General features: G+C 33.6%; 1 protein-coding gene across 1 annotated transcript in view; it reads left to right on the top strand.

Moving 5' to 3' along the window:
- The window catches only part of LOC128656858 (embryonic protein UVS.2-like), a 115,265-nt gene extending 100,964 nt beyond the window's left edge, over window positions 1-14,301 (top strand). The window contains exon 14 of the mRNA XM_053711024.1: window positions 14,068-14,301. Within this exon, the coding sequence (XP_053566999.1) occupies window positions 14,068-14,301 (234 nt within the window). The remainder of the gene's footprint in view (window positions 1-14,067) is intronic.
- Window positions 14,302-15,168: the final 867 nt, after the last annotated feature.

Below are 15,168 nucleotides of genomic sequence, written 5' to 3'. Positions count from 1 at the left end.
ATTTATGCGTTTGTATGTATATATACACATATTAACAAGTACATACTGTATATATGTATATAAGCATATACATATATATTTATGTGTTTGTATATATATATACATATATTAACAAGTACATACTATATATATGTATATAAGCATCTACATACATATTTATGCGTTTGTATGTATATATACACATATTAACAAGTACATAATATATATATGCATATAAGCATATACATACATATTTATGCGTTTGTATGTATATATACACATATTAACAAGTACATACTATATATATGTATATAAGCATATACATACATATTTATGTGTTTGTATGTATATATACACATATTAACAAGTACATATATATGTATATAAGCATATACATACATATTTATGTGTTTGTATGTATATATACACATATTAACAAGTACATACTGTATATAAGCATATACATACATATTTATGTGTTTGTATGGATATATACACATATTAACAAGTACATACTGTATATATGTATATAAGCATATACATACATATTTATGCGTTTGTATGTATATATACACATATTAACAAGTACATACTGTATATATGTATATAAGCATATACATACATATTTATGTGTTTGTATGTATATATACACATATTAACAAGTACATACTGTATATATGTATGTAAGCATATACATATATATTTATGTGTTTGTATGTATATATACACATATTAACAAGTACATACTGTATATATGTATATAAGCATATACATACATATTTATGTGTTTGTATGTATATATACACATATTAACAAGTACATACTGTATATATGTATGTAAGCATATACATATATATTTATGTGTTTGTATGTATATATACACATATTCTGAATAAGTGGAGTGTAGGTGGCGCTAAAAGTACACTAAGTATACCTAGCTGTGGGTTGATAAACTAACGATAAAATATGTCAGCAGAATATATATCTTAGGACAGTTCTATATAAATCTTCATATAAACTTTCTGGTTCAATAATTAGAGGTAACAAGCAACTGGATTAGAATTATGTACAATTTTATTCTTAATTGAAATAATGTAAAAATAGTATAAAAAACACAATATAAAAACAATCAAAAAATTCTCTCATACAAATGGCCCACACTCTTCACTCGCAACAGCTTCCAAGTTTAAATAGCTACCACAAAAGATATTGGCAATTCTAGAACAATATAATGCTAAAATGAAAATGATGTTAAAACATTGAGGTGATTAATACAATGATAAGACAATCGTCTAAGATCAATATGCACAATTGAATAATATTTATAGTGTGACTATCTGGCTGGGGTTCTACTTCCCATTACAAGCCTCTGTTTGTAAAGCACTTTCTTCTATTGCGGCAACAATCAGACATACAACGGCCTGTCTCCAATGGGCTATGGCAACCCGTTGTTCAAATAGTCCTTGTTAAGTGCCCTGTCACAGAGGGGAATCCTGCTTTCAATCCTGTAAAAAGGGGGAGTTCCTAAGGTAAAATCTGCAGTCTTATGCAAATAGGGGCAGGTTCCCCAATATCAGATCAACAGTCTTTTGAGGATTTCAACGATAATAAACACCGGAGTCTATTTTAATGAAAAATCCCACAGACAATCTTAGTCCGGTTTGAATGGTTTGAATGTCACTTTAGCGGGGAGTTATTGACAATATAGATACTCTCACCTGCTGTTCCTTGTCTGGGTATGTCAGCTCCTGTATAGATTTGTAGTTTAGGATAAGTTGCGGACCTTCTAGTCCCTGAGTGTAACTTTCTTCACTTGCGCAAGTCTTATCTAAGTTACCTTTGTACCGCACTCCACTTATTCAGATTCTTTGATTTCAAACTACCTAGGAAGGAGGTAGTACCAGAGGTTGGCAAAGTGGGCTGAGTCTAGCGCTCCACTCAACTATTTCTTATAACTCTATATACACATATTAACAAGTACATACTGTATATATGTATGTAAGTATATACATACATATTAATGTGTTTGTTTGTATGTATATATACACATATTAACAAGTACATACTGTATATATGTATATAAGCATATACATATATATTTATGTGTTTGTATGTATATATACACATATTAACAAGTACATACTGTATATATGTATATAAGCATATACATACATATTTATGTGTTTGTATGTATATATACACATATTAACAAGTACATACTGTATATATGTTTATAAGCATATACATATATATTTATGCGTTTGTATGTATATATACACATATTAACAAGTACATACTGTATATATGTATATAAGCATATACATATATATTTATGTGTTTGTATGTATATACACACATATTAACAAGTACATACTGTATATATGTATATAAGCATATACATACATATTTATGTGTTTGTATGTATATATACACATATTAACAAGTACATACTGTATATATGTATATAAGCACATACATATATATTTATGTGTTTGTATGTATATATACACATATTAACAAGTACATACTGTATTTTAGGGATGGGCGAATGTTTCTAAAAATTCGAAATTTAAAATACATTTGTTCGTTCGAATCGAATTTCGAATGTTTATATAACATTCTAACATTCTATTTTCAAATTTTCGTTTTCGAATTTTTCAATAAAATTTTAAAATATTCATTCGTATAATAGAATGTTTAGCTATGTATTCATTCAATTTCGAAATAGTATTTCTAGTCTACAACTGTGTTTAATAAATGTAATATTCAAATTTGAATGCTACATTCGAATTCGAATGTCACATTCGAATTTGAAATAGTATTTCTAGTCTAATACTGTGTTTTAAATGTGATATTCGATTCAAATGTGATATTCGATTCGAATGTGACGTTCGAATTCGAAATAGTATTTCTAGTCTAATACTGTGTTTTATAAATGTAATATTCGAATTTGAATGTGACATTCGATTCGAATGTGATATTCGATTCGAATGTGACATTCAAAATAGTGTTTCTAGTCTACAATTGTGTTTTATAAATGTAATATTCGAATTCGAATTTGACATTAGAATGTAACATTTGAATTCGAATGTGACATTCGAAAACTGTAAACAACATTCGAAAATCGAATTTTTAAGTATATTCGTTCTTATCAACATTCTATTATGTAAATCGAATTTCTACAATAACATTCGTTCTAACATTCGAATTCGGATATAAACACATTAGCCCATCCCTACTGTATATATGTATATAAGCATATACATACATATTTATGTGTTTGTATGTATATAGTGATGTCGCGAACATAAAAATTTGGGTTCACGAACGGCGAACGCAAACTTCCGCAAATGTTCGCGAACCAGGCGAACCGCCATAGACTTCAATAGGCAGGCGAATTTTAAGACCCACAGGTACTCTTTCTGGCCACAATAGTGATGGAAAAGTTGTTTCAAGGGGACTAACACCTGGACTGTGGCATGCCGGAGGGGGATCCATGGCATCAGGTATGATGTTGTATCGATCAGGTAGTGTAAGGGTTACGCCCGCTTCACAGTGCGCAGTGTAGGTGATTTACCTGCCCTGACCATGCTTTGCAGACCAGGTATCAGTGGTCAGATGGACCCTTGCCCCAACACTGTGCCAGACATGCCATTATAGCAGACTTATATGGCTTTGGCGTTGCTTTTTGGTAATTAGAAGGCTGCTAAATGCCACTGCGCACCACACGTGTTTTATGCCCAGCAGTGAAGGGGTTAATTAGGGAGCATGTAGGGAGCTTGTAGAGTTAATTTTAGCTTAAGTGTAGTAGACAACCCAAAGTATTGATCTAGGCCCATTTTGGTATATTGCATGCCACCATTTCACCGCCAAATGCGATCAAATAAAAAAAAAATTGTTCACTTTTTCAAAAACTTTAGGTTTCTCACAGAAATTATTTACAAACAACTTATGCAATTATGGCATAAATGGTTGTAAATGCTTCTCTGGGATCCCCTTTGTTCAGAAATATTAGACTTATATGGCTTTGGCGTTGCTTTTTGGTAATTAGAAGGCTGCTAAATGCCACTGCACACCACACGTGTTTTATGCCCAGCAGTGAAGGGGTTAATTAAGGAGCATGTACGCAGCTTGTAGAGTTAATTTTAGCTTAATTGTAGTGTAGTAGACAACCCAAAGTATTGATCTAGGCAAATTTTGGTATATTTAATGCCACCATTTCACCGCCAAATGCGATCAAATAAAAAAAAAATTGTTCACTTTTTCAAAAACTTTAGGTTTCTCACAGAAATTATTTACAAACAACTTATGCAATTATGGCATAAATGGTTGTAAATGCTTCTCTGGGATCCCCTTTGTTCAGAAATATTAGACTTATATGGCTTTGGTGTTGCTTTTTGGTAATTAGAAGGCTGCTAAATGCCACTGCGCACCACACGTGTTTTATGCCCAGCAGTGAGGAGGTTAATTAGGGAGCATGTAGGCAGCTTGTAGAGTTAATTTTAGCTTACGTTTAGTGTAGTAGACAACCCAAAGTATTGATCTAGGCCCATTTTGGTATATTTAATGCCACCATTTCACCGCCAAATGCGATCAAATAAAAAAAAATTGTTCACTTTTTCACAAACTTTAGGTTTCTCACAGAAATTATTTACAAACAACTTATGTAATTATGGCATAAATGGTTGTAAATACTTCTCTGGGATCCCTTTTGTTTAGAAATAGCAGACTTATATGGCTTTGGCGTTGCTTTTTGTTAATTAGAAGGCTGCTAAATGCCACTGCGCACCACACGTGTTTTATGCCCAGCAGTGAAGGGGTTAATTAGGGAGCATGTAGGCAGCTTGTAGAGTTAATTTTAGCTTACGTTTAGTGTAGTAAGTAGACAACCCAAAGTATTGATCTAGGCCCATTTTGGTATATTTAATGCCACCATTTCAGCGCCAAATGCGATCAAATAAAAAAAAATTGTTCACTTTTTCACAAACTTTAGGTTTCTCACAGAAATTATTTACAAACAACTTATGCAATTATGGCATAAATGGTTGTAAATGCTTCTCTGGGATCCCCTTTGTTCAGAAATAGCAGACTTATATGGCTTTGGCGTTGCTTTTTGGTAATTAGAAGGCTGCTAAATGCCGCTGCGCACCACACGTGTTTTATGCCCAGCAGTGAGGAGGTTAATTAGGGAGCATGTAGGCAGCTTGTAGAGTTAATTTTAGCTTAAGTGTAGTGTAGTAGACAACCCAAAGTATTGATCTAGGCCCATTTTGGTATATTTAATGCCACCATTTCACCGCCAAATGCGATCAAATAAAAAAAATTGTTCACTTTTTCACAAACTTTAGGTTTCTCACAGAAATTATTTACAAACAACTTATGCAATTATGGCATAAATGGTTGTAAATGTTCTCTGGGATCCCCTTTGTTCAGAAATAGCAGACATATGGCTTTGGCGTTGCTTTTTGGTAATTAGAAGGCTGCTAAATGCCACTGCGTACCACACGTGTTTTATGCCCAGCAGTGAAGGGGTTAATTAGGGAGCATGTACGCAGCTTGTAGAGTTAATTTTGGCTTAAGTGTAGTGTAGTAGACAACCCAAAGTATTGATCTAGGCCCATTTTGGTATATTTAATGCCACCATTTCACCGCCAAATGCGATCAAATAAAAAAAAAATTGTTAGCTTTTTCTCAAACTTTAGATTTCTCACAGAAATTATTTAAAACAACTTATGCAATTATGGCATAAATGGTTGTAAATGCTTCTCTGGGATCCCCTTTGTTCAGAAATAGCAGACTTATATGGCTTTGGCGTTGCTTTTTGGTAATTATAAGGCTGCTAAATGCCACTGCGCACCACACGTGTTTTATGCCCAGCAGTGAAGGGGTTAATTAGGGAGCATGTAGGCAGCTTGTAGAGTTAATTTTAGCTTAAGTGTAGTGTAGTAGATAACCCAAAGTATTGATCTAGGCCCATTTTGGTATATTTAATGCCACCATTTCACCGCCAAATGCGATGAAATAAAAAAAAATGGTTCACTTTTTCACAAACTTTAGGTTTCTCACAGAAATTATTTACAAACAACTTATGTAATTATGGCATAAATGGTTGTAAATACTTCTCTGGGATCCCCTTTGTTTAGAAATAGCAGACTTATATGGCTTTGGCGTTGCTTTTTGTTAATTAGAAGGCTGCTAAATGCCACTGCGCACCACACGTGTTTTATGCCCAGCAGTGAAGGGGTTAATTAGGGAGCATGTAGGCAGCTTGTAGAGTTAATTTTAGCTTACGTTTAGTGTAGTAAGTAGACAACCCAAAGTATTGATCTAGGCCCATTTTGGTATATTTCATGCCACCATTTCACCGCCAAATGCGATCAAATAAAAAAAAATTGTTCACTTTTTCGCAAACTTTAAGTTTCTCACAGAAATTATTTACAAACAACTTATGCAATTAATGCATAAATGGTTGTAAATGCTTCTCTGGGATCCCCTTTGTTCAGAAATAGCAGACTTATATGGCTTTGGCGTTGCTTTTTGGTAATTAGAAGGCTGCTAAATGTAACTGCGCACCACACGTGTTTTATGCCCAGCAGTGAAGGGGTACATTTGGGAGCATGTAGAGAGCTTGTAGAGTTAATTTTAGCTTAAGTGTAGTGTAGTAGACAACCCAAAGTATTTATCTAGGCCCATTTTGGTATATTTCACCGCCAAATGCGATCAAATTAAAAAAAAACTTAAATGTTTTCGCAATTTTAGGTTTCTCACTGAAATTATTTACAAACAGCTTGTGCAATTATGGCACAAATGGTTGTAAATACTTCTCTGGGATCCCTTTTGTTTAGAAATAGCAGACTTATATGGCTTTGGCGTTGCTTTTTGTTAATTAGAAGGCTGCTAAATGCCACTGCGCACCACACGTGTTTTATGCCCAGCAGTGAAGGGGTTAATTAGGGAGCATGTAGGCAGCTTGTAGAGTTAATTTTAGCTTACGTTTAGTGTAGTAAGTAGACAACCCAAAGTATTGATCTAGGCCCATTTTGGTATATTTAATGCCACCATTTCACCGCCAAATGCGATCAAATAAAAAAAAATTGTTCACTTTTTCACAAACTTTAGGTTTCTCACAGAAATTATTTACAAACAACTTATGCAATTATGGCATAAATGGTTGTAAATGCTTCTCTGGGATCCCCTTTGTTCAGAAATAGCAGACTTATATGGCTTTGGCGTTGCTTTTTGGTAATTAGAAGGCTGCTAAATGCCGCTGCGCACCACACGTGTTTTATGCCCAGCAGTGAGGAGGTTAATTAGGGAGCATGTAGGCAGCTTGTAGAGTTAATTTTAGCTTAAGTGTAGTGTAGTAGACAACCCAAAGTATTGATCTAGGCCCATTTTGGTATATTTAATGCCACCATTTCACCGCCAAATGCGATCAAATAAAAAAAATTGTTCACTTTTTCACAAACTTTAGGTTTCTCACAGAAATTATTTACAAACAACTTATGCAATTATGGCATAAATGGTTGTAAATGTTCTCTGGGATCCCCTTTGTTCAGAAATAGCAGACATATGGCTTTGGCGTTGCTTTTTGGTAATTAGAAGGCTGCTAAATGCCACTGCGTACCACACATGTTTTATGCCCAGCAGTGAAGGGGTTAATTAGGGAGCATGTACGCAGCTTGTAGAGTTAATTTTGGCTTAAGTGTAGTGTAGTAGACAACCCAAAGTATTGATCTAGGCCCATTTTGGTATATTTAATGCCACCATTTCACCGCCAAATGCGATCAAATAAAAAAAAAATTGTTAGCTTTTTCTCAAACTTTAGATTTCTCACAGAAATTATTTAAAACAACTTATGCAATTATGGCATAAATGGTTGTAAATGCTTCTCTGGGATCCCCTTTGTTCAGAAATAGCAGACTTATATGGCTTTGGCGTTGCTTTTTGGTAATTATAAGGCTGCTAAATGCCACTGCGCACCACACGTGTTTTATGCCCAGCAGTGAAGGGGTTAATTAGGGAGCATGTAGGCAGCTTGTAGAGTTAATTTTAGCTTAAGTGTAGTGTAGTAGATAACCCAAAGTATTGATCTAGGCCCATTTTGGTATATTTAATGCCACCATTTCACCGCCAAATGCGATGAAATAAAAAAAAATGGTTCACTTTTTCACAAACTTTAGGTTTCTCACAGAAATTATTTACAAACAACTTATGTAATTATGGCATAAATGGTTGTAAATACTTCTCTGGGATCCCCTTTGTTTAGAAATAGCAGACTTATATGGCTTTGGCGTTGCTTTTTGTTAATTAGAAGGCTGCTAAATGCCACTGCGCACCACACGTGTTTTATGCCCAGCAGTGAAGGGGTTAATTAGGGAGCATGTAGGCAGCTTGTAGAGTTAATTTTAGCTTACGTTTAGTGTAGTAAGTAGACAACCCAAAGTATTGATCTAGGCCCATTTTGGTATATTTCATGCCACCATTTCACCGCCAAATGCGATCAAATAAAAAAAAATTGTTCACTTTTTCGCAAACTTTAAGTTTCTCACAGAAATTATTTACAAACAACTTATGCAATTATGGCATAAATGGTTGTAAATGCTTCTCTGGGATCCCCTTTGTTCAGAAATAGCAGACTTATATGGCTTTGGCGTTGCTTTTTGGTAATTAGAAGGCTGCTAAATGTAACTGCGCACCACACGTGTTTTATGCCCAGCAGTGAAGGGGTACATTTGGGAGCATGTAGAGAGCTTGTAGAGTTAATTTTAGCTTAAGTGTAGTGTAGTAGACAACCCAAAGTATTTATCTAGGCATTTTGGTATATTTCACCGCCAAATGCGATCAAATTAAAAAAAAACGTAAATGTTTTCGCAATTTTAGGTTTCTCACTGAAATTATTTACAAACAGCTTGTGCAATTATGGCACAAATGGTTGTAAATGCTTCTCTGGGATCCCCTTTGTTCAGAAATAGCAGACATATATGACTTTGGCGTTGCTTTCTGGTAATTAGCATCACACGTGTATTATAGCTAGCAGTGAAGGGGTTAATTAGGTAGTTTGTAGGGAGCTTGCAGGGTTAATTTTAGCTTTAGTGTAGAGATCAGCCTCCCACCTGACACATCAGACCCCCTTCCCTCCCCTACCCCACAATTGTCCCCGCCATCTTAAGTACTGGCAGAAAGTCTGCCAGTACTAAAATAAAAGGTTTTTAATTTTTTTTTTATTTACATATGCTGTGGTGTAGCATCCCCCCTTAGCCCCCAACCTCCCTGATCCCCCCCAAAACAGTTCTCTAACCCTCCCCATCTGCCTTATTGGCGGCCATCTTGGGTACTGGCAGCTGTCTGCTATCATTTCACAGTCAAAAAAGTGTTTTTTTGTTTTAAATGTACACTACTGTTACACTAGATATGAGTGGTGGCACTGGGCAAGTGGGCACAGTATATGCTGTGAGCCTGACACACACGCTGGCAGGCAGGCAACTGCAATTAGATTACACAGGAAAAAATAAAAAAAAGCAGACTGATGTTCTAGCCCTAAAAAGGGCTTTTTGGGGTGCTGTCCTTACAGCAGAGATCAGATGAGTCCTTCAGGTCTGTAGTGGACACTGAATACACTAGCCTAGCTATCGATTTCCCTATTAAATAAGCAGCAGCTACACTGTCCCTCCTCTCACTAAGAATGCAGCTTCCGAATTAATCTAAAATGGATGCTGTCCAGGAGGTGGGAGGGTCTGGGAGGGAGGGTCTGCTGCTGATTGGCTGGAATGTGTCTTCTGACTGTGAGGTACAGGGTCAAAGTTTACTCAATGATGAGGAATAGGGGGCGGACCGAACATCGCATATGTTCGCCCTCTGCGGCGAACGCGAACATGCTATGTTCGCCGGGAACTATTCGCCGGCGAACTATTCGCGACATCACTATATGTATATATACACATATTAACAAGTACATACTGTATATATGTATATAAGCACATACATACATATTTATGTAACAGATTCAGTACAGGACTGAACAAGCAATGTACATGGATAGCACTCAACAATTAGAAAAGCTTGTGTCAATATTAGATACTGGATAGAAAGGATCCATGCAAGAACATTCTGTCTGCATAGAGACGTTTAAAACTTAACTTTTATTTCAAAATAAAAACCAATTGAAATGATACACACAATTAAAAACACTGTAACATAAAGGGCCCCCCAAGTTTGGAGAGTAAGGTACTGCTCCAGGTAGCAGTGGAATAAGAGAGTATAGGTACTCGGTACAATATAGTAACCTCTTAACAGTATAAACAATATAACCTGCCCACTGGGAGTGTGTGTCTATTAACAATATTCAAATCGCACAGTTCCCAGATACTAGAGCAAGGTCTATGTCTAAGTGATTATTATTACAGATCTCCAACCGTCTAAGTAAGATCCTATTAGTAGAGTGGCACCTCTAATAGGGTATAATAGTAGGGTACAATGGCTACACCCAGAAGGCGATGAATTTAATATTATTAGAGTCAATATATCTGGTGCCTTATAAATTGGGTTAGTATATATTAATATATAGACCCTGGATAGAGGAGGTACAGTAAAGATAAGATCAATCCCTTACCCTCGTAAACGGAAGTAAGAATATAACTTGTAACTTGTAGCTGTAATCTATGACAGTCACCACTAAAAGGTAGTCGTATTATTCTATAGGTGCAATACCATAGATAATTAAGTAGGTATACTGTAGTTTAGGACGACAAACTACCCTCTCCCAATTAGTTAGGGGGGATAATTAGTAGTCAAGATTTTTCTTATAGTAAAAATTTGTCCAAGGTAATTAACTGTACATATGCTTACTTAGAGGTAATGGTATAACACTGTGGGTATTACACCGGAGACAGTTGAGTAGGTATATTATTAATATTTATATGCCCGTTTTTTCTATAGTGAATAGGCGATTTGAAAAACAATATATTTTATTTCAACTTAGCAACAATCAGGTGTGTTTGGTGTGACTGTATTTATTTAGAAAGTACAGATCCGACTCCCAATTGGTTTTGGGGGGGATCATTAATATTCAGGAGACCCAGCTATATTTGCACGTGTGCAGTTTAACTTCTATCAGGTGTTAACCATAAACACAATATCTATATATATATTTTTTGAGAGAAGAATGCAGTGTCAAGTAGATCAATTTAACAGTCTGCCACAGTTGTCATGTGACTTTATGAATCAGTGTAATTAAACACCGCCAAGTTCTCCCCACTTTAAAGTGCTTCCACTGAGTATCTTTCTCTTAAATATCTATGATTGTATCGTTCAAAGATAGTAATTAATTATTTAGATACTAGCCAGTGTAAGAGCGTGAAGGTTACACCTTAAGTAAGCGCATAAAGTTTCTACTGGTACTCCCAAGGGGGTAATATTTGCGAGATTGTTACCAAATAAGATAAAAGATAATATTACCTATTATACCGTCCTGTCATTGACAGGAAATATTACAAAATAACAAATACCAAGGGTACCGGAGCAGCACTAAATTATGTTTTGAAGGACTACCTAATAGTAACAAGTCAAAATAAGTTTAAGGAACTATAGGTAGACCCGCGAGGGCCGTTACAGCAATTTAAAACACACAACCGGAGAGGGACCTAAGCGTGTTTGTATGTATATATACACATATTAACAAGTACATATATATGTATATAAGCATATACATACATATTTATGTGTTTGTATGTATATATACATATATTAACAAGTACATAGTGTATATATGTATATAAGCACATACATACATATTTATGTGTTTGTATGTATATATACACATATTAACAAGTACATATATATGTATATAAGCATATACATACATATTTATGTGTTTGTATGTATATATACACGTATTAACAAGTACATACTGTATATATGTATATAAGCATATACATATATATTTATGTGTTTGTATGTATATATACACATATTAACAAGTACATATATATGTATATAAGCATATACATACATATTTATGTGTTTGTATGTATATATACACGTATTAACAAGTACATACTGTATATATGTATATAAGCATATACATATATATTTATGTGTTTGTATGTATATATACACATATTAACAAGTACATACTGTATATATGTATATAAGCATATACATATATATTTATGTGTTTGTATGTATATATACACATACTAACAAGTAAATACTGTATATATGTATATAAGCACATACATATATATTTATGTGTTTGTATGTATATATACATATATTAACAAGTACATACTGTATATATGTATATAAGCATATATATATATATATATATATATATATATATTTATGTGTTTGTATGTATATATACACATATTAACAAGTACATACTGTATATATGTATATAAGCATATACATACATATTTATGTGTTTGTTTGTATGTATATATACACATATTAACAAGTACATACTGTATATATGTATATAAGCACATACATATTTATGTGTTTGTATGTATATATACACATATTAACAAGTACATACTGTATATATGTATATAAGCACATACATACATATTTATGTGTTTGTATGTATATATACACATATTAACAAGTACATACTGTATATATGTATATAAGCACATACATACATATTTATGTGTTTGTATGTATATATACACATGTTAACAAGTACATACTGTATATATGTATATAAGCATATACATATATATTTATGTGTTTGTATGTATATATACACATATTAACAAGTACATACTGTATATATGTATATAAGCACATACATACATATTTATGTGTTTGTATGTATATATACACATATTAACAAGTACATACTGTATATATGTATATAAGCATATACATATATATTTATGTGTTTGTATGTATATATACACATATTAACAAGTACATACTGTATATATGTATATAAGCACATACATATATATTTATGTGTTTGTATGTATATATACACATATTAACAAGTACATACTGTTTATAAGTATATAAGCATATACATACATATTTATGTGTTTGTATGTATATATACACATATTAACAAGTACATATATATGTATATAAGCACATACATACATATTTATGTGTTTATATGTATATATACACATATTAACAAGTACATATATATGTATATAAGCATATACATATATATTTATGTGTTTGTATGTATATATACACATATTAACAAGTACATATATATGTATATAAGCACATACATACATAGTTATGTGTTTGTATGTATATATACACATATTAACAAGTACATATATATGTATATAAGCACATACATACATATTTATGTGTTTGTATGTATATATACACATATTAACAAGTACATACTGTATATATGTATATAAGCACATACATACATATTTATGTGTTTGTATGTATATATACACATATTAACAAGTACATACTGTATATATGTATATAAGCACATACATATATATTTACTGGGAACACACAGTTCCCATAAACCCCAATGTAAAGGCACTTTTCGTTGCATCTTTTTTTTTCTACCACCCTACAGCTGCCAACTTTAGCCCCCAAAAGGCTGTCTAGTGCTGTTATTTTATTAAAATTAAAAATGCTACAGCACAGTAGCAGTCTGGCTGTGATATTGCCAGGCTGAATCACTGAAGTGCTGCCACTTGGTCCCATGACTAAGCCGGCCATGACTAGCATTAGTTGTGTATTACCTACTTGTGCTTGTTGGCATATACATCTTCTAATGCCCAGTAAGCATTCGCAGTGAAAACAGAAAATCAGCCATTGAGCTATATAGGAGGTACTCTGCTAATAGAGTTGTATTGGTTTCATGAAAAAAAATCAACAGAATTAAATGCCTGTTGTTTCACATGGTTCAGATTATTCTTTTAAACAGCGTCCCTTTATTGACAGCTAACGTTGTCTAAAAACAAATTAAGACTTTATGTGTGTGTTTGTTACATTTCCTTAAATAATTAATTACCTTAGATAAAATGAATTAAAATAAATGAAAGAAATATCCTGTATCCTTTTCTGTTTTCAATTTGTTAACTTTATATTCAAACTTTCTTGCAGGTTTCAATTAATTTTAATTTCTTTAACCTGGAGGCAAATACTTACTGCTTATACGACTATGTCCGTATCTATGATGGAAAAACAACGTCCTCTCCACTTCTTGGAACATTCTGTGGCAGTAATTCTTTCAACACTATGTCATTTAGTGCCTCTATGCTAATACAGTTCCACAGTGACGGAAAAACTCAGTCTACCGGATTTCAGGCTTCATATAGGTTTATTAAATGTATGTAATTTCCCTCTTTTTTATGTTTTGTTTTATATCATCTGATGTTTGATGTTTTCTTAAATGCAACATTATTTCCCATGGAAAAGTAACCCAACCGCGCCATTGCACTCAGTGCAGCTCGCTCCCGCTCTCAGACAGAGCAGGAGCGAGCTGTACTGAGTGTAATGGTGTGGTCAGGCCGGGCTGTGACTAGACAGCTGGCCAGGTGCACTCTGTGATAAACAGACCCGCTCAGAAGAGCAGAGAGAGCGGGTCTGAAAATTCACAGGCAATAATAGATTGCATAAAGTTGGCGCTAATATAATGTTATATAATTCTGCACTATGTGCAGAATTATATAACATTACTTTTTAGGTTTACTGGCACTTTAAGATCAAGCAGTAATTTTACAAATTCTTTAATTATGTTTATGCTTTCTGTTTTACGTGAACAAATTAGTATCATACTTTGTATATTTCTGTGTATCTTTTACAAATTATATTGCACTTGTATTTGCCCTATTGTAAAATAAAACACAGCTTCAAAGGTGGGAGGGACAGGGAAGTTCCCTTGGCTGAACAGGGAAGTTCCCAGGATAATCACAATTCTTGTTAAATGCTGTAAGCGTTTTAAACAAACTGGTCTCACTGATTTTTCTCACCAGCTGTATGCAGGTGAAGTTTGCTTAAAATTAACAGTACACTTATTTAACTGACAGAACAGTAATATATAGGTAAATATAGGCAAAAACAAGTTAAATTGCAGTGCAAACATTTCAGTTTAATATGTATTTACTGCAACATGAGACTTTATATAAGTTCTCTACTTAACTTCTCTCTCCACTGTAAAGTAATGTATCCCAGAGAGCCTTATTATTTTCTCTCATCTATTTG

The sequence above is a fragment of the Bombina bombina genome, chromosome 4, assembly GCF_027579735.1.
Source record: "Bombina bombina isolate aBomBom1 chromosome 4, aBomBom1.pri, whole genome shotgun sequence".
Lineage (NCBI taxonomy): Eukaryota > Metazoa > Chordata > Amphibia > Anura > Bombinatoridae > Bombina > Bombina bombina.
This window is presented reverse-complemented; position numbering and strand designations above follow the sequence as displayed.